This window comes from Pristiophorus japonicus, chromosome 7, assembly GCF_044704955.1.
Source record: "Pristiophorus japonicus isolate sPriJap1 chromosome 7, sPriJap1.hap1, whole genome shotgun sequence".
Classification (NCBI taxonomy): Eukaryota; Metazoa; Chordata; class Chondrichthyes; family Pristiophoridae; genus Pristiophorus; species Pristiophorus japonicus.
In genome coordinates this window covers 211826814-211847309 of record NC_091983.1, presented here as the reverse complement: position 1 = coordinate 211847309, position 20496 = coordinate 211826814, and the positions used below count along the sequence as shown (strand labels likewise).

Here is a 20496-nt window from a genome sequence, read left to right as displayed (position 1 = left end):
CCTTCTAAAGTCAAATCCTTAGTCTTTATGAGCTTCCTGAAAAAGCCAGCATGATTAATGCCCCGATGAAAAAGTCCCTTAACATCTCCCCACTGCAGGCATCGGAGAACTTTCAGAGACTGGCCAAACGCCACAGTTCCGCCACGAAGTCTGAGACGTTTTGTCCCTCCCGGTGAGAGTAGAACCGGTGCCGGGCCATATGTACGCTACTCGCCGGTTTGAGATGATCACTGATCAGCTGGCTGAACTCTTCAAAGGACTTGTCTGCCAGCTTTTGGGGTGCGAGCCAGTCTTTCATCAGCGCATACGTCTGTGGTCCGCAGTTGGTCAGTAGATGCGCCCTCCGCTTGTCAGCCGCTGTCTCTTCTAGTAAGTCCTTTGTGACAAAGCTCTGCTGGAGTCTTTCCAGAAAATCGTCCCAGTCCTCACCCACACAGTAACGTTCCTCTGTGCCACCGATGGCCATCCTCGTGGTTCGGTGATTCCCGTTTCTCGTCGCCAAATGTCGTGTCCCTGCACCTTACTGCAAACTCACACGAGGCATAGATATATCAGACACGGTCACTCTGTGACCTTTACCTTTATTCCCAGAACCAAGGAGTGCTGACCCTGGGTGGGACCTCCTCTTTTATACCTGGAAAGCCAGGTGAGGAGTATCTCCCGCAAATTCACCCCCTGTGGTCAGGGTGTGCATTTCTAGCGTACAGGTACAGTGTACATGAGTTACAGTTACATGACTATATCATTGCAAGATGGTTAAATACATGACCCAAAACATTAACTCTGCTTCCTTTCAAGATTTGACACTGAGCCACATAAGGAGATATTAGGACTGGTAACCAATAGCTTGGTCAAAGAGATAGGTGTTGAGGAGCGTCTTCAAGGAGGAGAGCGAGGCAGAGAGGTTTAGGGAGGGAATTCCAGAGTTTAGTATCCAGGCAGCTGAAGGCTCGGTCACCAATGGTGGAGCGATGAAAATCGGCAACGCGCAAGAGGCCAGAATTGGAGGAATGCTGAAATTTCGGAGGGTTGTAGGGCTGGAGGAGGTTACAGAGATAGGGAGGGATGAGATGTTGCCAAACTGGGAGCTAATGGGTGAACAGGGCTTGATGCGAGTTAGAATATAGGCGCAGAGTTTTCAATGAGCTCAATTTATAGAGGATGCAAAATGGGAGGCCAGCCAGGAGAGCATTGGAATAATTGAATTTAGAGGTAACAAAGGTATTGAATCATAAAAATTTACAGCAAGGAAGGAAGCCATTTCGGCCCATCATGTCCACGCCAGCCAACCAAGACCTATCCAGCCTGATCCCACTTTCCAGCTTTTGGTCCATAGCCCTGTAGGTTATGGCACTTTAAGTGCACATCCAAGTATTTTGTAAATGTGATGAGGGTTTCTGCCTCTTCCATCCTTTCAGGCAGTGAGTTCCAGACCCCCACCACCATCTGGGGAAGAAATTTCCCCTCATATCTCTTCTAAACCTCCCCCCAATTACTTTAAATCTATGCCCTTGGTTGTTGACCCCTCTGCCAAGGGAAACAGGCCCTCTATCCAGGCCCCTCATAATTTTATACACCTCAATGAGGACTCCTCTCAGCCTCCTCTGTTCCTAAGAAAACAGATCCAGCATCTCCAATGTTTACTCATAGCCAAAATTCTCCAGACCAGGCAACATTCTTGTAAATCTCCTCTGCACCTTTTCAAGTGCAATCATATCTTTCCTGTAATGTGGTGACCAGAACTACAAACAATACTCCAGGTGCGGCCTAACCAGTGTTTTATGCACTTCAAGCATTACCTCTTGCTCTTGTATTCCATGCCTCGACTAATAAAGGCAAATATACCATATGCCTTCTTAACCACCTTATCTACCTGGCCTGCTACCTTCAGGGATCTGTGGACCTGCACTCCAAGGTCCCTTTGTTCCTCTACACTTTTCAGTGTTGTTCCATTTAATGTGTATTACTTGCCTTGTTAGACCTCCCCAGACGCATTATCTCACACTTATCCCGATTGAATTCCATTTGCCACTGTTCTGTCCACCTGACCAGTTCATTGATATCTTCCTGCAGTCTGCAGCTTTCTTCTTCATTATCAACCACACAGCCTATTTTAGTGTCATCTGCAAACTTCTTAATCATATCCCCAACATTCAAGTCCAAGTCATTGATATATACCACAAAAAGCAAGTTAGTCAGACACGACCTTCCCTTAACAAATCCATGCTGACTATCCTTGATTAATCAATGTCTTTCCAAATGAAGATTTATCCTGTCCCTCAGGACTTTTTCCAATAATTTTCCCACCACTAAGGTTAGGCTGACTGGCCTGTAATTACTCGGTCTATCCCTTTCTCCCTTTTTAAACACAGGTACAACATTAGCAGTCCTCCAGTCCTCTGGCACCGCACCTGTAGCAGAGCAGAGTGGAAAATGTTGGTCAGAGCCTCTGCTATTTATTCTTTTGATTCTCTTAACAGCCTGGGATACATTTCATCCGGGCCTGGGGATTTATCCACTTTCAAAGCTGCTGAGCCTCTTATTAGTTCCTCTCTCACTATGTTTATCTCGTTTAATATTTCACACTCCTCCTCCCCATTGCAAAGTCTGTATTGCCCCTCTCTTTTGTGAAAACAGATGCAAAGTATTCATTAAGAATCATACGCACGTCTTCTGCCTCCACACACAGATTTCCTTTATGGTCTCTAATAGGCCCCACTCTTTCTCTGGTTATCTTCTTGCTCTTAATGTATTTATAAAACATCTTTGGGTTTTCCCTGATTTTACTTGCCAACATTTTTTCATGCTCTCTCTTTGCTTTCCTGATCTCTTTTCTAATTGCACCCTGCACTTCTTATATTGATGAGGGTTTCAGCAGCAGATGAGCTGAGTAGCGAAAAACTGCTTGGGGAAGGAATGACAACCATTGGATTGTTACGTGTGCAGAAAGAGATAGCTGTTGATGTCCTCCAAAGATATACTGCCAGGAGGCACAGTGGGAGTTAGGAAAGTAGGAAGCAAGTCGCCAGAACAGATTGGTAACAGCTGAAATAGTCTACAGTGACTTGTCTCCAGATGTTCAGCATTATTGTGAGGTCTTCTATCATTGATCAGTTACACCAAGCTCATGGTCTACAGGGCTATAGTGATACCCGCCCTCCTGTATGGCTCAGAGACGTGGACCATATACAGTAGACACCTCAAATCGCTGGAGAAATACCACCAACAATGTCTCCGCAAGATCTTGCAAATTCCCTGGGAGGACAGACGCACCAACGTTAGCGTACTCGATCAGGCCAACATCCCCAGCATCGAAGCACTGACCACACTTGACCAGCTCCGTTAGGTGGGCCACATTGTTCGCATGCCTGACACAAGACTCCCAAAGCAGGCGCTCTGCTCGGAACTCCTACAGGGCAAGCAAGCCCAAGGTGGGCAGAGGAAACGTTTCAAGGACACCCTCAAAGCCTCCTTGATAAAATGCAACATCCCCACCGACACCTGGGAGTCCCTGGCCAAAGTTTGCCCTGAGTGGAGGAAGTGCATCCGGGAGGACGCTGAGCACCTCGAGTCTCATCGCCGAGAGCATGCAGAAAACAAGCGCAGGCAGCAGAAGGAGCGTGCGGCAAACCAGACTCCCCACCCACCCTTTCCTGCAACCACTGTCTGTCCCATCTGTGACAGAGACTGTACTTTCTGTATTGGACTGTCCAGCCACCTGAGAACTCACTTTTAGAGTGGAAGCAAGTCGTTCTCGATTTCGAGGGACCTGCCTATGATGACGATGACATCTTCAAAGTCACATTCGAAAGTCCGTCCTCACAGAGGTTCCTCCTTTGTAATCCTCAGAGGTGACGCTCCGCAAGAAGATGACGGCCATTTCCCAGAGCAGCTCGGCACCTCCAGCACGACAGCTCCTGCACAAGCCTCGCCAGCTCCGTCATTACTTGCTTAACTTCCCCCAGCATCAATCTAGTTAGATCTACTCAGGATGATTTCATTAGTGTGTCAGCAGCGTATCACAGGGTGACGCATCGAGCACCACTGAGCAGGAAGAGGTGAGAGGAGGAACCAGCTGGAGCACACTGGAGAGTGGAGAAAAAAACTACCCTCACCTCTGCAGACTCAGCACTCTGATCTCTGATGCTTGACTATCAAGAAGGAGCAGGAGCAACAAACGTACATGTAGGTAGTGGAGAATGTTTCCATGCACGTGTTCCAGGTTGTGGAGAAGTTGGAAAGCCCACTGCCCGCAGCTGCAGCAGCATGAGGGGAATTAATGAGGCCATGTGGCAGTCCAAGGGAGACCTGCAGCAACACGGTTGTAATGTATGCACCTGTGAATATACCCACTGGTTGGTAGAGCTGTTGCATTGTGAATGGCGTAGCCAGTCACGTGATGTTCACAAGACTCAATAAAACCCCAGTCAGTTGGGTCTAGGTCATCTGCGATGAGGCATGCAGTTGTGAGTCTCGTGGATGAACTGGTAATGTGCAGTGTGATTGTTAAACCTTTGTTACTAAACCAACTAGTTCTTAATAACAATTTGCTACTATGAATGCTTAAGCGAAGAACCCATGAAGCAAATACATTGCAATGGTGAAAGCAGGAGGATCTTAGGACAGTCGTGGCTTCTGGAATGGCATATACACTGCATCCATGGATGTTCTGTGAAACAGCTTTACCACCACCGTTTCAAAAATGATTCCAGAATTTAAATGAGACGGTATGGTCCATTCAAGCGGCAATCCAACTGAACCTGTGCCCAGCACTCATGGGCTGCTGGGGTGTTAACTCAAGAAGTCCCTGTATCTCGGTATAGTGACAATGTTATTTCATCCCTCTGGCCCCCTCTCATGACAGCATATGAGGGAACTTTGTCAGGGCTGGGCAAGACTCACAAATACAAGAGCGAGTATATCAGCATCTCTGCGACGAATGTCACCTTCGTCCTTGAAGGCCCAAATAGTAAAACCCCAGTCACACACCGCTCAATGTTCTGATAGGGGGCATCAAATAAGAGTAAGGGTTTAGAGAGAAAAGATCTGGGGCTGGTCACAACAGCAGCTATTTCTGGATGTCACTGTGCAAGAGTACCCAGCAAGCATTCCAAACAAAAACAGGGGCTGAAGCCGGGAACAGACCCATTGCACCCTATGTGGAGCCCTAAAGTCCGCCCCTTTGTCCTAGCCCTTGTTCCCACAGAATGTTCAGTCTGCAGGTGCAAGGGTCCGGAAATCAATCCTTAGCTTTGCATGTGAGGTTCTAGGTACCAGGGGTAGATGCAGTGTCAAGAAATATAAATAGTACTTGATGTAATTTTGGAAATTCCTTGCACAATGATGTGCTTGTGTATTTTTTATTGAAGCCTCCAGCTCTCATTTTATTTGGTGCTGATGGTTAGAACAGTTCTTTTTCTGAATTATTGGGAGTCTGAATGATGGGACATAGTAGGCAATTCGCTTCTAGTGATGGACTACTTATTATCTAGTGGAAGAAACTGATGATGATTTCCTGTTTAATCTCGCTTGCTGCAACCTCTTCTCCCTCCTGGGCAATCTCTTCATGCTTGGGGATGGATAGACTTGTACTTCTTCATCATCATCTGCAGATAGAGGGAGCGTCCTTTTCTAAATTGCAAAGTTGTGTTGCGTGCAGCATGCCACTGTAACGCTGGCCATCCTTGCTGGGCTGTACTGTAGGCCTTCCCCCAGACCTATCCAGAAACCCAAAAGGGGGAACTTCGGAATACCAATTGTCTACTCAATGAAGATGCACGTGGCGCATAATGCTTTGTTGTACCTGTTACCTCCGGGTGGCCTTGAACAGCGGAGTGGGGTCATCGGCCATGATTGCAAGAGATTTGCCAAGTCTCCAAGCAGTCTCCAAGCAACCGCATTGCTCTGGCTGAATAACCCAGGTATAGTGGATCAACAAGCAGCTTCGAGGCTTCAAGGGTAGAAAGTATTAACATGTAGACCCACACACAAGTTGTACCTTTGGACAATGATAACCCTTTCTATTGATGTTAAGGGAGTTAGCAAAATAAACTTTTGTTGCCACATGAGCATCATTAACAGGGGAATCCTGCCACTCAGCAAAAGTGAAATACTTTATATACCAGCTTTGGTGGGTCCGTGAGGAAGGATACTACCCGAATAAGGCCTCCATGATCAGTTTACTGCACTGATGTACAGCCAATTGACCAACCTTACTGACGTCACCATGGGGCTACTTGCAATGAACTGGTAGTAACTTTAACAACCACTGATGAGGTTATATTCCAGTAGAAATAGTTTGCAAATCTGAGTCCAACTGATGGCATAACTCCCATGCTGCATCTGGTGGGTAGCGCAGCCTTTTCTCACATGGAGAAATCCAGGTATGAACGTTATACCCTCGGTCGTGGGTATCCATGGGTAGGGTTTTGACAGCATCTAAATGCCGGACTCTCCTTGCATCTATCCTCTCTTCCTCCAGTTCCTCAAAATAGAGATGGTTCTACAGAGAAATCCTTCAATTCCTAAAAAATAGCAGAAATGTTAAAGTACTCACTAGAATCTTGCAAGTAATCCTCTCCTCCTCAGGTGTCAACAGGTTCAGTAATTCGGAGTCCATTTCACTCTCTAATTTTCCTGCAGGTTTCATGCAGTGCTTCAGCAATGGCCTCCACTGTACTTCCCCACCTCTCTCCCAAATAATGACCACTTTGTAGTCGCGTTGTTACCTGTTGCTGTGGGACAGGGTCAAAACAACAGAAAAAAACGGGGGGGGGGGAGGGGTTGGGGGCGGCGAGAGAAACCACGCCCATTAGCGGGACAGGTGGATTGGAAGAAAATAATGGCGGGTAATTTTTGAGGTGGAATTTCGTCAGAATGTCACCGCCCCCCTCCCTGCCCGCTGATCTTTCTTCTTTTACCACTGCTGGACTGCCCAAACATTAGGCAGCAAAGGTAGGCCCAAACCTGCTGGAATTGTGCCGAATCCTAATATGGAAAGCATGTAAATGCATTGGACAGGGTGAGGAGGAGATCAGTCAGAACGTCCATGGGTGTACGGGTGAACATCTGTGAGGAAAGATTAAATCAGTTCAGATTCTGAAGGCCAGAGAGAAGACGGTCACCACGCTTAATAACCGGGATGAACAATCGTGGGAAAAGCAGCAGCACAGGGATCGGAGACCCCCCCCTCCACAGGGATCGGAGACCCCCCACCCACAGGGTTCAGAGACCACCCCCCACAGAAATCGGAGACCCCTCCCCAGGGATCAGAGACCCCCCCCAAAGGAATCGGAGATCCCCCACAGGGATCAGAGAACCCCCCCCCCCACAGGGATCAGAGACCCCCCCCGACAGGAATCGGAGACTCCCCCACAGGAATCAGAGACCCCCCCCCCACAGGAATCAGAGATCCTCCCACAGGGATCAGAGACGCCCCCCCCCTGACAGGAATCGGAGACCCACCCCCACAGGAATCAGAGATCCCCTCCCACAGGGATCAAAGACCCCACCTGACAGGAATCAGAGACCCCCCCCCAACAGGAATCAGAGACCCCCCCACAGGGATCAGAGAGCCCCCCGACAGGAATCGGAGCCCCCCCCTCACAGGAATTGGTGCCCCCCCACAGGGATCAGAGGTCCCCCCCCCCACAGGAATCAGAGACACACCCACAGGGATCAAAGACCCCCCCCCCACAGGAATCTGAGACCCCCCCACAGGGATCAGAGACCCCCCCCACAGGAATCAGAGACCCCTCCACAGGAATCAGAGACCCCCCCCGACAGGAATCGGAGACTCCCCCACAGGAATCAGAGACCCCCCCCCACAGGAATCAGAGATCCCCCCACAGGGATCAGAGACGCCCCCCCCCCGACAGGAATCAGAGACCCACCCCCACAGGAATCAGAGATCCCCTCCCACAGGGATCAGAGACCCCACCTGACAGGAATCAGAGACCCCCCCCCAACAGGAATCAGAGACCCCCCCCCAACAGGAATCAGAGACCCCCCCACAGGGATCAGAGACCCCCCCGACAGGAATCGGAGCCCCCCCCTCACAGGAATTGGAGCCCCCCCACAGGGATCAGAGATCCCCCCCCCACAGGAATCAGAGACACACCCACAGGGATCAGAGACCCCCCCCCCACAGGAATCTGAGACCCCCCCACAGGAATCAGAGACCCCTCCACAGGAATCAGAGACCCCCCCCCACAGGGATCTGAGACCCCCCCCACAGAGATCAGAGACCCCTCACAGGGATCAGAGACCCCCCCCGACAGGAATCAGAGCCCCCCCCTCACAGGAATCGGAGACCCCCCCCACAGGGATCAGAGACCCCCCCACAGGAATCAAAGACCCCTCCACAGGGATCAGAGAAACCCCCCCACAGGAATCAGAGACCCCCCCACAGGGATTAGAGACCCCCCCACAGGAATCAGAGACCCCCCCACAAGGATCAGAGACCCCCCCCACAGGGATCAGAGACCCTACACAGGGATCAGAGACCCCCCCACAGGGATCAGAGAACCCCCCCACAGGGATTAGAGACCCCCACAGGGATCAGAGAACCCCCCCCCCCAGACAGGGATCAGAGACCCCCCCACAGAAATCGGAGACCCCCCCCACAGGGATCAGAGAACCACCCCGCCCACCCCCACAGGGATCAGAGACCCCCCTACAGGAATCAGAGAAACCCCTCCCTCCACAGGGATCAGAGACCACCCCCCCCCCCCCCACCCAATACAGGGATCAGAGACCTTCCCGCCTCCCCCCACCCCCCAAACCCCCCCCCCCCCACACACAGGGATTTAACTCCCACCGTAGACCTTGTGGTCAGTTTTATTGAAGACTGGTGTGGCTCTCCGATCCCTGCTGTCCACCCTATGCTGCTAGGCCTAGCATCAGATCCAGGGAATCTCTGTTGTATACTGCTGACTTTGCTTTCATCATTCTCGCAATCTAGGCATTGTTGGCAAAATGGACATTTATTGTCGGTCCTGAATTGCCCTGACAAGGAGGTGGTGGGCCTTCTTGAACCGCAGCAGTCCGCGTGGTGTTCTCTGTAGCAGTTTAATACAACTGAGCGGCCTGCTGAGCCACATCAGAGGGCAATTTCACAGTTTATGAATGGGGAGCTGGTGTGGCACCTCCCAGCTGAAGACTCCGGAAATGCCAAGGATATTAGCCGGCCTAAGAAGAGGGTGCTGAGCTAACTCAGAAGAACAATCTGGCTTCCCCTGAGACCAGGCACACCTGCGCTGATGTCATGCTGAATCCTGACTTGTGGGTCAGATTATGGAACTTTCCCCCCTCACCTCCCCATCCCTCCCCAAGCTAGGGAGTCCCTCACCCCTGGCCCCACACCTCTTACCAGCCATGTAAGCAAATTGTGCCTTAAGGCTGTGTCCCAGCTGAGATTGACGCCATTTCTTTGGATTACCAACAAACTTCTTCAAACTTCTTCAAAATGCATTCTCAGGATATCGGGCATCTTTGGTTTATTGCCCATCCCTATTTTCCCTTGATAAGGTGGTGATGATCCGCCTATTTGAATCGCTGCTTTCCCTGTGGTGAAGGAACTCCCACAGTGCTGTTAGGGAGGGAGTTCCAGGATTTTGACCCAGCGACGATGAAGGAACGGTGATATATTTCCAAGTCAGGAAGGGATGTGGCTTGGAGGGGGACTTGGAGGTGATGGTGTTCCCATGCACCTGTGCCCTTGTCCTTCTGGGTGGGTGTTGCCTCGAATTGGCCCTGCAAATTCAAGGCCAATCATGATACCTGCCTTTGTGAGTCATCTATTAATAACTAAGTAACCGTGCCCTGTATAAAGTTGTAATATGATAAAAGAGCGCACGCTTACCAAACAGCACCATGCGGTTGAATTTCGGGGCAATCCAGTGAAGTAGCATATCAGCAGCAGCAGAGTTAACACAAAGACGAGGATAGACACAAATATGACCCAGCCTTGGCTATCTTTATCGGCCACCCGAATGGAAGCCACAAGGATCCAAACTAGCCCACCACAAACCTGTAGGAAGGAAACAAATCGTAGAATCATAGAAACTTACAGCAGGGAAGGAGGCCATTTCAACCCATCGTGTCCACACCGGCCAAACAAGAGCTACCCAGCCTAATCCCACTTTCCAGCTCTTGGTCCGTAGACCTGTAGGTTGTGACGCTTTAAGTGGGGTGAGGGTTTCTGCCTCTACCACCCTTTCAGGCTGTGAGTTCCAGACCCCCACCACCCTCTGGGTGACAGCAGATTTTTTAATTTGTTTTTTTAAATCAACTTTTAACAGGTGTGGTGTCAGTGGACTGGCAGATAGCTAACGTGATACCTATATTTAAGAAGGGGGATAGAACATATCCAGGGAATTATAGACCATAGAAACATAGAAACATAGAAAATAGGTGCAGAAGTAGGCCATTCAGCCCTTCGAGCCTGTACCACCATTCAATAGGATCATGGCTGATCATTCCCTCGGTACCCCTTTCTTGGTTTCTCTCCATATCCCTTGATCCTTTTAGCCGTAAGGGCCATATCTAACTCCCTCTTGAATATATCCAATGAACTGGCATCAACAACTCTCTGTGGTAGGGAATTCCACAGGTTAACAACTCTCTGAGTGAAGAAGTTTCTCCTCATCTCCGTCCTAAATGGCCTACCCCTTATCCTACGACTGTGTCCCCTGGTTCTGGACTTCCCCCATCATCGGGAACATTCTTCCCACATCTAACCTGTCCAGTCCCGTCAGAATCTTATACGTTTCTATGAGATCCCCTCTCATCCTTCTAAACTCCAGTGTATAAAGGCCCAGTCGATCCAGTCTCTCCCCATATGTCAGTCCCGCCATCCCGGAAATCAGTCTGGTGAACCTTCGCTGCATTCCCTCAATAACAAGAACTTCCTTCCTCAGATTAGGAGACCAAAACTGAACACAATATTCCAGGTGAGGCCTCACCAAGACCCTGTACAACTGCAGTAAGACCTCCCTGCTCCTATACTCAAATCCCCTAGCTATGAAGGCCAACATACCATTTCCCTTCTTCACCGCCTACTGTACCTGTATGCCAACTTTCAATGACTGGTGAACCATGACACCCAGGTCTCGTTGCACCTCCCCCTTTCCTAATCTGTCGCCCTTCAGATAATATTCTGCCTTCGTGTTTTTGCCCCCAGAGTGGATAACCTCACATTTATCCTCATTATACTGCATCAGCCAGTCAGCTTAACATTGGTGGTAGGAAAAATAATGGAATCCCTACTAAAGGAAAAAATAGAAGAACATCCAGTCACAAAATGTATAATAATGAATAGTCAGCATGGATTGCAAAAGGGAAAGTCTTACTTGAACAACGTCATTGAATTTTTTGAAGAGGTAACAGAGAGAGTAAGCAATGGTAATGCAGTATATATAATTTATCCAGATTTTCAAAAGGCCTTCGATAAGGTACCCCATAATAGATTAATGAATAAAATCAGAGAATACGGAGTCAGGGTATAAGTAGCAGAATGTGCAGCTAGCTGGCTTCAAGACAGAAAGCAAAGAGTAGGGGTAAAAGGTAGCTATTCATAGTGACAGAAGCTGGATAGTGGTGTTCCACAAGGATCCGTGCTGGGACCACTGTTGTTCACAATTTATATTAACGATTTAGACTTTGGAATCAAAAACACAATTTATAAATTTGCAGATGACACCAAATTGGGGGAGGTAGTGAATACTGAGGAGGACTGCAACAAATTACAGGAGGACATTAATAAACTTGCAGAATGGGCAAATAATTGGCAAATGATGTACAACACAGATATAAATGTGAGGTATTACATTTTGGTAGGAAGAATAGGGAGGTCACTTATTACTTGGAGGGTGTGAGTCTAGGTGGGGTAGAGGAACAAAGGGATCTCGGAGTAAAATACACAAATCACTAAAAGTAACGACACAGGTTAGCAAGGGCGTAAAAAAACAAACCAAGCACTAGGGTTTATTTATAGAGAGATAGAATTGAAAAGTAGGGAAGTTATGCTAAACCTGTATAGAACCTTGGTTAGACCACACTTAGAGTACTGCGTACAGTTCTGGTCACCATATTATAAAAAAGGATTTTGAGGCACTGGAGTGGGTGCAGAGAAGATTTACAAGGATACCAGAAATGCAAAGGTATGCATATGCATGCAAAGGATGACAGGCTGGGTCTCTTTCCTCTTGAAAAAAGAAGGCTGAGTGGTCAGCTAATAGAGGTCTTTAAAATGATGAAAGGTTTTGATCGAGTGGATACAGAGAGAATGTTTCCACTTGTGGGGAAGAGCTTAACTCGAGATCATCAATATAAGATGGTCACCAAAAAATCCAATAGGGAATTCAGAAGAAACTTCTTTACCCAGAGAGTGATGAGAATGTGGAACTCGCTTCCACTAGGAGTGGTTGAAGCGAATAGTAAAAATGCATTTAAGAGGAGGCTGAACAAGCATATGTGGGAGAAGGGAATAGAGGGTTATGCTGATAGGTTTAGATGAGGAAAGACGGGAGGAGGCTCGAATGGAGCATAAACGCCAGCATGGATTGGTTGAGCCAAAAGGCCTGTTCTTGTGCAGTATATCCTATGTAAAATCTGTATATGTATTTGCATTGATTGGCTTCTCCATCTTTCACTGAAATATAGCATGAATTCTCACTTTAAAATTGCTCTAAATATTTTCAGATTATAAGCATGTTATTGTTGGTGTAGTGGGCTTCTAAATGTCTAGAAAAACACTTCTGGAACTATTTTTATGGACTTTTTGGGGAGAACGTTAACTCCCGGGTGGGAAGCCTGCTGGGTGAGCAGGTGGCCATCCCAGGATGGCAGTGGTGAGCACGGTCAATTTTAATAGCTGGGCCCACATTTACGACCGGCAGCTGAAGATCGAGCGACCTGGAGGATCACCTGCCAGCACTCAGGCATGTCATGGGTACTCGGAACTCCTACAGGGCAAGCGAGCCCAAGGTGGGCAGAGGAAACGTTTCAAGGACACCCTCAAAGCCTCCCTGATAAAGTGCGACATCCCCACCGACACCTGGGAGTCCCTGATCAAAGATCGCCCTAAGTGGAGGAAGAGCATCTGGGAGGGCGCTGAGCACCTTGAGTCTTGTCGCCGAGAACATGCAGAAAGCAAGCGCAGGCAGCGGAAGGAGCGTGCGGCAAACCAGACTCCCCACCCACCCTTTCCTCCAACCACTGTCTGTCCCACCTGTGAGAGAGACTGTAATTCCAGTATTGGACTGTTCAGTCACCTGAGAACTCACTTTTAGAGTGGAAGCAAGTCTTCCTCGATTTCGAGGGACTGCCTATGATGATGATGATGTCATGGGTGGGGGATGTTCGGAAAAGAAAGAACACTTGCATTTATATAGCACCTTTCACGACCTCAGGACATCCCAAAGCGCTTCACAGTTAATGACGTACTTTTTGAGGTGTAGTCATTGTTGTAATGTAGGAGCATGCAGCAGTCAATTTGTGCACAGCCAGCTCCCACAAGTAGTAATGTGATAATGACCAGATAATCTGTTTTAATGAAGTTAGTTGAGGGATAAATATTGGCCAGGACACCGGAGAGAGCTCTTCGAATAGTGTCATGGGATCTTTGATGTGCACCTGAGAGGGTCTCGGTTTAATTGAGGAATTCAAAATCTCCCAAATCAGATTAGGACCTATGCTGCCTGTATCCTAACTCACGCCAAGTCCTGTTCGCCCATCAACTCTGTGCTCACTGACCTACATTGGCTCCCAGTCTGCCAACACCTAGATTATAAAATTCTCATCCTCGGATTCAAATCCCTCCATGACCTGGCCCCTGTCTATCTCTGTAACCTCCTCCAGCCCCACAACCCTCTGGGATCCCTGCTTTCTTCAAACTCTGGCCTCTTGTGTATCCCCCACTTCCTTCACCCCACCATTGGCAGGCGTGCCTTCAGCTGCCTAGGCCCTAAGCTCTGAGGTCCCCTCCCTTAAGCTTTGCCTCTCCAATATTTCCCAATTTAAGGAAATTTATGGATTCAGCTTTAACATTTAAAAGAATGGTATGCTAAGAAACCTGTGGTTCCTTGAGAGAAATCGCTGTACGATACAACAACAATGTGCATTTGTTTAGCACCTTTAATGTAGTAAAATGTCCCCAAGGCGCTTCACAGGAGCATAATCCACCTCGCTTTGCTTCTTTAAGACACTCCTTAAAATCTATCTCTTTAACCAAGCATTTAGTTACCCTTCCTAATACCTTCTTTTTTGGCTCGGTGTCAGTTTTTGTCCGACAATAATTGTCTTAAAGGAGCAAAGGGAGGTGAATAATGCCCGTGTGAAGCGCCTTGGGGCATTTTACCACATTAAAGGTGCTAAGTAAATCCGCATTGTTGTTGTTGTATTGTACTGCAATTTCGATCAAGGAGCCTTGATGCCTTTAAATGATGAAGCTGAATCCATAAATGACCTTAAACTGGGCAATATTGAAAGTGTATGGCATCAAGCACTGGATGGTTGATGTGAAGGACAACACCAGCATAGACTTGGTGGGCCAAATGGCCTGCTTCTGTGCTACAACATTCTATGATTATGTGTACAGTTATCACCATTTGAACTGTCACTTGATTCAAATTATACCATAATAATAAAAATATCAGTATCCCGTTCACTTGGTCCACATCTTTAAATGGTATACCTTTAGATCCGTGGCATTTTACAAAACAGGTTTTCGCATTCAGTTACTATGTGTAGTGACTGCTGTAACACCAGTCACTGCAGTCAATTACACTTTTCACTCTGTCTGACTGAAGAAAACAATGACTTTAAATAATCCAGCAGCACCTGGAGCCCACGTACCTGTGCCTACAACAGCAACTGGAATTTGTGCACTTATATTAGATGTGCAACGATTGGAATTACTTCGTCGGCACAGATAAGCTGCACTGCTCTTGATTCAATAAGAAATTCTGGCATTTGTTTTCAATTTGTGCGGTGACTTGTAATGAGTCAATCAATTAAAACTGAGGGTTTTCCCTCCTTTCCAAACAAAGTTGATTGTTAAAAAATAAGCAGACACTATTGAAACTGCACATCAATGTAAAAATCATCTCACAACATGGAACGTTCTGGTCGCAAGACAAAACAAAAGTTTTTTTTCTGTCATTTTTTTGTAATGAATAATTTATGTTGTACTCACAAGTTCAGGTACCATTAGCAGATCCGGGATGTTGGTAAGTAATGTCAGCCCTGAAGGAATTATACAGTCTGATGGAGGGTCTACGTTGCTGGTCTCCGGTGATGCCATGGCTCTTTTTTACCCCCAAAGACAACTTCTGCCAAATCCTGGTGCTTTGCTATTGTTTGCAGCAGAGAGTGAGCATGGCACTGATACATGAGCACAGATTTGGACACACCTCTTCCAAGCTATTCCCTTGAAAAACTGGTTTTGGCTGTTTCTCCCCGGCACTCCTAAAAATGCCACTGTCTTGCATTGTTCTCCAAATTGAAAGAAATCTAAAACAATTAGCTTAGAATTAAGTACAGAAAGCTTAACTATAACTATACAATCAGCTATATTTTCTTGGCGAGAGGTAGTCGCATTGTTGAAATTAATGACTACCTCTGTATAGGGCTGGATTTTCGGCAGGGCGCTAATGGCGGTGCACCAGAAAATGGTTTGCAACGCAGCCAAAAAATTTGGTTGCTGCACCCTGTGTGGAGTGGAGCCTAAGGGATGCATTCCACCCCTCTCTTAGGGTATTAGGCCAGGCGAGCAGCTGAAAACCCGTTCCTAAAGAGCCAGCTTCAGAGCGCCCTAAGAGAGGACACCCTGCAACAACAAAAAATCCGGACCAAAAACATAAAAACCGTTCTCGATAAAGTATTCCCCCCAAATAAAGATCAATCGCAAAAAAAAAAACCCCAAAGAAATATCAATTCTCACTTACCTTTTTCAATTATTCCTTCCCTGAGTGCCCCGAGACGGCTCTGCAAACCAGCTTTCTCTGGCGGTCTCACCACGGGGCGCGACTGCTGCCGTTCCAAGCAAATATCGCATCGCTGTCGAAACCGGGGCAATGCTCCTGGGCGGTACTACCGAGCGCCGCCTCAAAACTGCCACCAGATTTCCCGGCAGGACGCTGAAAGCTGGCCGCCCAGGCGCTAAACATTTTGCGTCCCATTAGCGCGCCCCGCTAACAGAGGCGCAAACCAATCAAAGAATCCAGGCCCTTGTATTGAAGGCATTTATTCAATCCTTAAAAGCTTACTGGTTCTTTTACAAAACCTAGTTAAAATATTTTATTGATAAAGGTGGCTACACATTTGATTTTTAACTAGCGTTTTCTACTTGAAGGACCAGAATGCAAATGAAGTGTAATGTCACAGGAATGCAGAAATCACACAGCAGATGGAAGTTGTTACTTTCGGTCAAACAGGTCCTTGAATAAAAATAATAAACGCAGTCAGGGAGGGAGGTGTAGGATTTTGTAAGTTTCTGGGTGGGAACAGTTTATGAAAAAAAGTTAATCAAAGGACATTATTGTGGAAGCAACAAAGAATAACCCATGGATACAGGCTAGCTGTACAGCTCACTTTTTCTATTTACTGCCACAGCTAGTTTTTAATGCAGTTGAACATTCTTTTTACTTATATTTTTTCAGCACTTTAAGTTTTATTTTGTTCTCTCCTCTCCCAAAGATGACTGTTTGCTGCTGTGTACAGTTCCACAGCACCTAACACCTTCCTGACACATGCAGCAATCACAACGATCACCCATCCAGTGGGGGTTACAGTCAGGAATAGGAACCGTATCCAGTTTTCCCTTCGCTAATCTGGGCTGCTGAGGCCATGGTGGGTAGCATGTCCACTGCTGCCCTGTCTGCCATCAGCTACATTGACTCTGACCAAAGACCGAACTTTGGGCTTTTCCTGCTCTTCATGGCTTAGTTACTTATTGCACAAACTCACCGAGCCATCAGGAGAACCTCGCGATACTTCAGGGATCCTTGCAGCCTTTCCACTGTGAGGCATTCTTCCAGACCATTGCTAAGGTCCTGAAAGTGTACAGTTTTAAACTTAGGAAGTATGGCCCAGCAAAACAAAACATGACCAAACTGAAAATTTCACTCAGAGAAGCTAAAAGGATGGCTGGTATGGGGAATTGAATTGTTCACAATGGAGCAACCTCTCCTGAGGTTGGCTAGAGTAGAGAGACCTTTAAATGAAACACTTTCCCTTTTTAATGCCAGTATCAAACATACCCAGTTGCAGAGTAAAGAGGCAACTTTGTAGCTTGGCATGTTTGATGCCCTACGTTCCTGTTATCTACGCGTTCCTCCAATTCTTGCCTCTTGTGCATCCCCGATCTTCATCGTTCCACCATTGGCAGCCGTGTCTTCAGCTGCCTAGGCCCTAAGTTCTGGAATTCCCTCCCTAAACCTCCACATCTCTACCTATCTCTCCCACCTTCAAGACTTTCCTTAAAACCCACCTCTGACCAAGCTTTTGGCAACCTGTCCCAATATCTCTTTATGTGGTTCAGTGTCAGATTTTGTTTGAAAACACTCCTGTAAAGTGCCTTGATACGTTTTAGTACGTTAAAGGCACTATATAAATGCAATTTGCTGTTGTTGTGTACCTGAAAAGGGAAAGTGATCTGAACTGCATGTCATAAGCACCATTTTTTTTTTTAAATCCCTTGTCAAGGTGAGGTACATCAACATCTACACTGGGCACCCAATGTCAGTACCAAGTACCCCCAGGTCAGTTATGGTATGGTTCAATGCAGAGTAAAATTGCTTCTACTCTGCTCCAACAATATGTCTCAACATGACTCAATGTTTAACATGTCCCAACATGTCAGAGCAGCAATCAGCAAAGTTAGTAGAATGCTGGCCAAAACAGCCAAAACAGTAGAATATGGGAGCGAAATTCACTAGCGCCGCATTTGGGGTGTTAAGTTTTATCTTTTTGAACATTTAGCGCCCGGCAAAATGGGCTGGGAAATTGGGCACTTTGGCCTCAGAAATGAAGGGAGGTGCTATCTGAGGCACTAATGCTCTCAGTGCAGGGACGCTATTACCAGAGCTGCACCCAATTTCAGCTGACTTTAATTCAGCAATAATTGGCCTCCTGCTCATTCCAGATCTTAAAGGGGATGTTGTTTCAGGCAACACCAGGTCATTGTCATCATTGCTGGAGTTCAATGAGAGCTGGAGAGCTGCTCCAAAGCCTCTTAGAGGGGCCACGCAGTTCAATGACCTCGCATTGGTGGGGGCAGTAGAGAGAAGGATAAATGCACTTTACCCCCTCTTCTCATCCCACTTCTTCATTAAACCATAAGGCCTTATCACTTTCCAGCTCCTCATTCTGTCTGCCTTCCTTGCTCCATTGCTCCCCCCCTGCCCTCACCTTAACCCAACTCTTGTGCCATTTATGCTTTCAGATAATGAGCCAGTAGATGAGCAGCCTGTGCCTGCGCCCCCCCCCAACTGAGTCATGAGGAAGAAGAAGAGGGGGCGAGGATGAGGAGGAGGAGGAGGAGCCAAGCACTGCCTCTCTATTCTCTCACCTGTAGGATAACTGGCACTACGCGATCCTTAGAGGTTAGGTTAGTGGAGGGCTTTGCACTGGGTGATGCACCGGAGCCTAGCGGGCAGCAGTACGATCAAGGAGAAAGGGAACCTCGGGAACCAGCTCCCCGGAGGGCGAGTTCGCGTGTGAGTTCTGCTGCACAGGACTCAGATGAGGGCCTCGATGGGGAGGCGTTCACACAAAGGGTGATGGGCATGCACTCCGACATGATAGGTGCAATGGCAAGGGTGCCCGAGAGGCTGTCGCAAGTGGTAAGGAGGAGTCCGCCTCCCGCACTATGCACAGCTCTGCGCAGTGTGCAGGCGATGGAGGACTTCCAGAGAGACTGTGCCGATCCAGACCTCATGACGTGTGTCATGGGCGAGGTGACAGTTTCTATTGCGGCACAGGCGGAAGTAACGCAACGTCTTGGTGCTGTAATGAAGTCAATGGTAGCTCACATGGATGCTCAGAATGCTCTCACGCAGTCTCAGCTGGATGCCGCACAAGCTCTGACTGCTGCCTTCGCCGTTGGGTCCACCACAGTCGACAGGGGATCTCAGTGTCGCAGCAGCTCAGCAATCTGTCCTGCAGCCGATTGGTGGGGATGCTGAGGTGTTGCCCCGGGGGAGAGGCAATGGGTCAGTGGAGCAGGAACTTGCCGTGCTCGCTCAGGATGACAGCATTCCTGATCCCACCACTGCCGCTCCGCCATTGCACTTGTCATTGACAGTCACCCAGCCAGCCCAGACTGCCGCCTCCCAGCCTGAAATAGTGCAGCTTACAGCCGGGGCTATCAGGCCCAGAGCTGGTTGAGGGCGTCCTGCAAGGCCATCTGTAGTCTCTCTTATCTGGAAGGGGGAGATCATGCCAGGAGATCTCAGAGAAGCTGTAATCATGACCATCTTCAAGAAAGGTGACAAGTCCAACTGCGGTAACTATAGAGGAGTCTCTCTACTGTCGACCACCGAGAAAGTCATCGCAGAAATCCTCCTCAATCGCCTTCTCCCTGTGGCTGAAGAGCTCCTCCCAGAGTCACAATGCGATTCTGCCCACTAGGGCGCACAATGGACATGACCTTCACCACGCGGCAGAAATGCAGGGAACAGCACCAATCCATGTACATGGCCTTTTTTGATCTCACAAAAGCCTTCGACACTGTCAACCGTGAAGGGTTATGGAGCGTCCTCCTCAGATTCGGCTGCCCTCAAAGGTTTGTCACCTGCTCCACGATGACATGCAATCCTGCGGCATGTGGGAAATCCTGGATGTTTCACGCAGCCGGGACGACCACGTGTGCGGGAGGTGTCTCCAGCTGCACCAACTCGAGCTCCGTGTTTTGGAGCTTGAGTGGCGGCTGGAGTCACCGTGGTGCGACTGAGAGCAATGTGGATAGCACGTTTCTAGAGGCGGTCGCCCCACAGCTTAAGAGTGTGCAGGCAGATAGGGAGTGGGTGATCACTGGACAGAAGAGGAGGACTAGGCAGATAGTGCAGGAGTCCCCTGAGTCCACCTCGCTCTCCAACCACTACTCCGTTCTGAGTACCGGTGGGGGTAAGGGTGGCTCTGAGGAGTGCATCCAGAGCCAAGTCCGCGGCACCACGGATGACTCAGCTGCACAGGGGGGGGTGAAAGAAGAATGGAAGAGGATTCCATAGTCAGGGGAGCAGACAGGCATTTCTGTGGCCGCAGATGTGACTCCAGGATGGTATGTTGCCTCCCTGGTGCCAGGGTCAAGGATGTCACTGAGCGGCTGCAGGGAATTCTGGGGGGAGAGGGTGAACAGCCAGAGGTCATGATCCTCATCGGTACCAATGACATAGGTACGAAGAGGGATGAGGTCCTTCAGGCAGAGTTTAGGGAGCTAGGAGATAGATTAAAAAGCAGGACCTCAAAGATAATAATCTCCGGATTACCCCCAGT

The 20496-nt window shown here is 48.3% G+C and overlaps 1 protein-coding gene across 1 annotated transcript in view; it reads right to left on the bottom strand.

The window, feature by feature from the left end:
• LOC139267441 (myelin and lymphocyte protein-like) overlaps window positions 1-15571 on the bottom strand; it is a 33926-nt gene extending 18355 nt beyond the window's left edge. The window contains exons 1-2 of the mRNA XM_070885765.1: window positions 15197-15571; window positions 9863-10030 (exon numbers count right to left, since the gene is read on the bottom strand). Coding sequence (XP_070741866.1) covers window positions 9863-10030; window positions 15197-15304 — 276 coding nt within the window. The 5' untranslated portion in view covers window positions 15305-15571. The remainder of the gene's footprint in view (window positions 1-9862; window positions 10031-15196) is intronic.
• Window positions 15572-20496: the final 4925 nt, after the last annotated feature.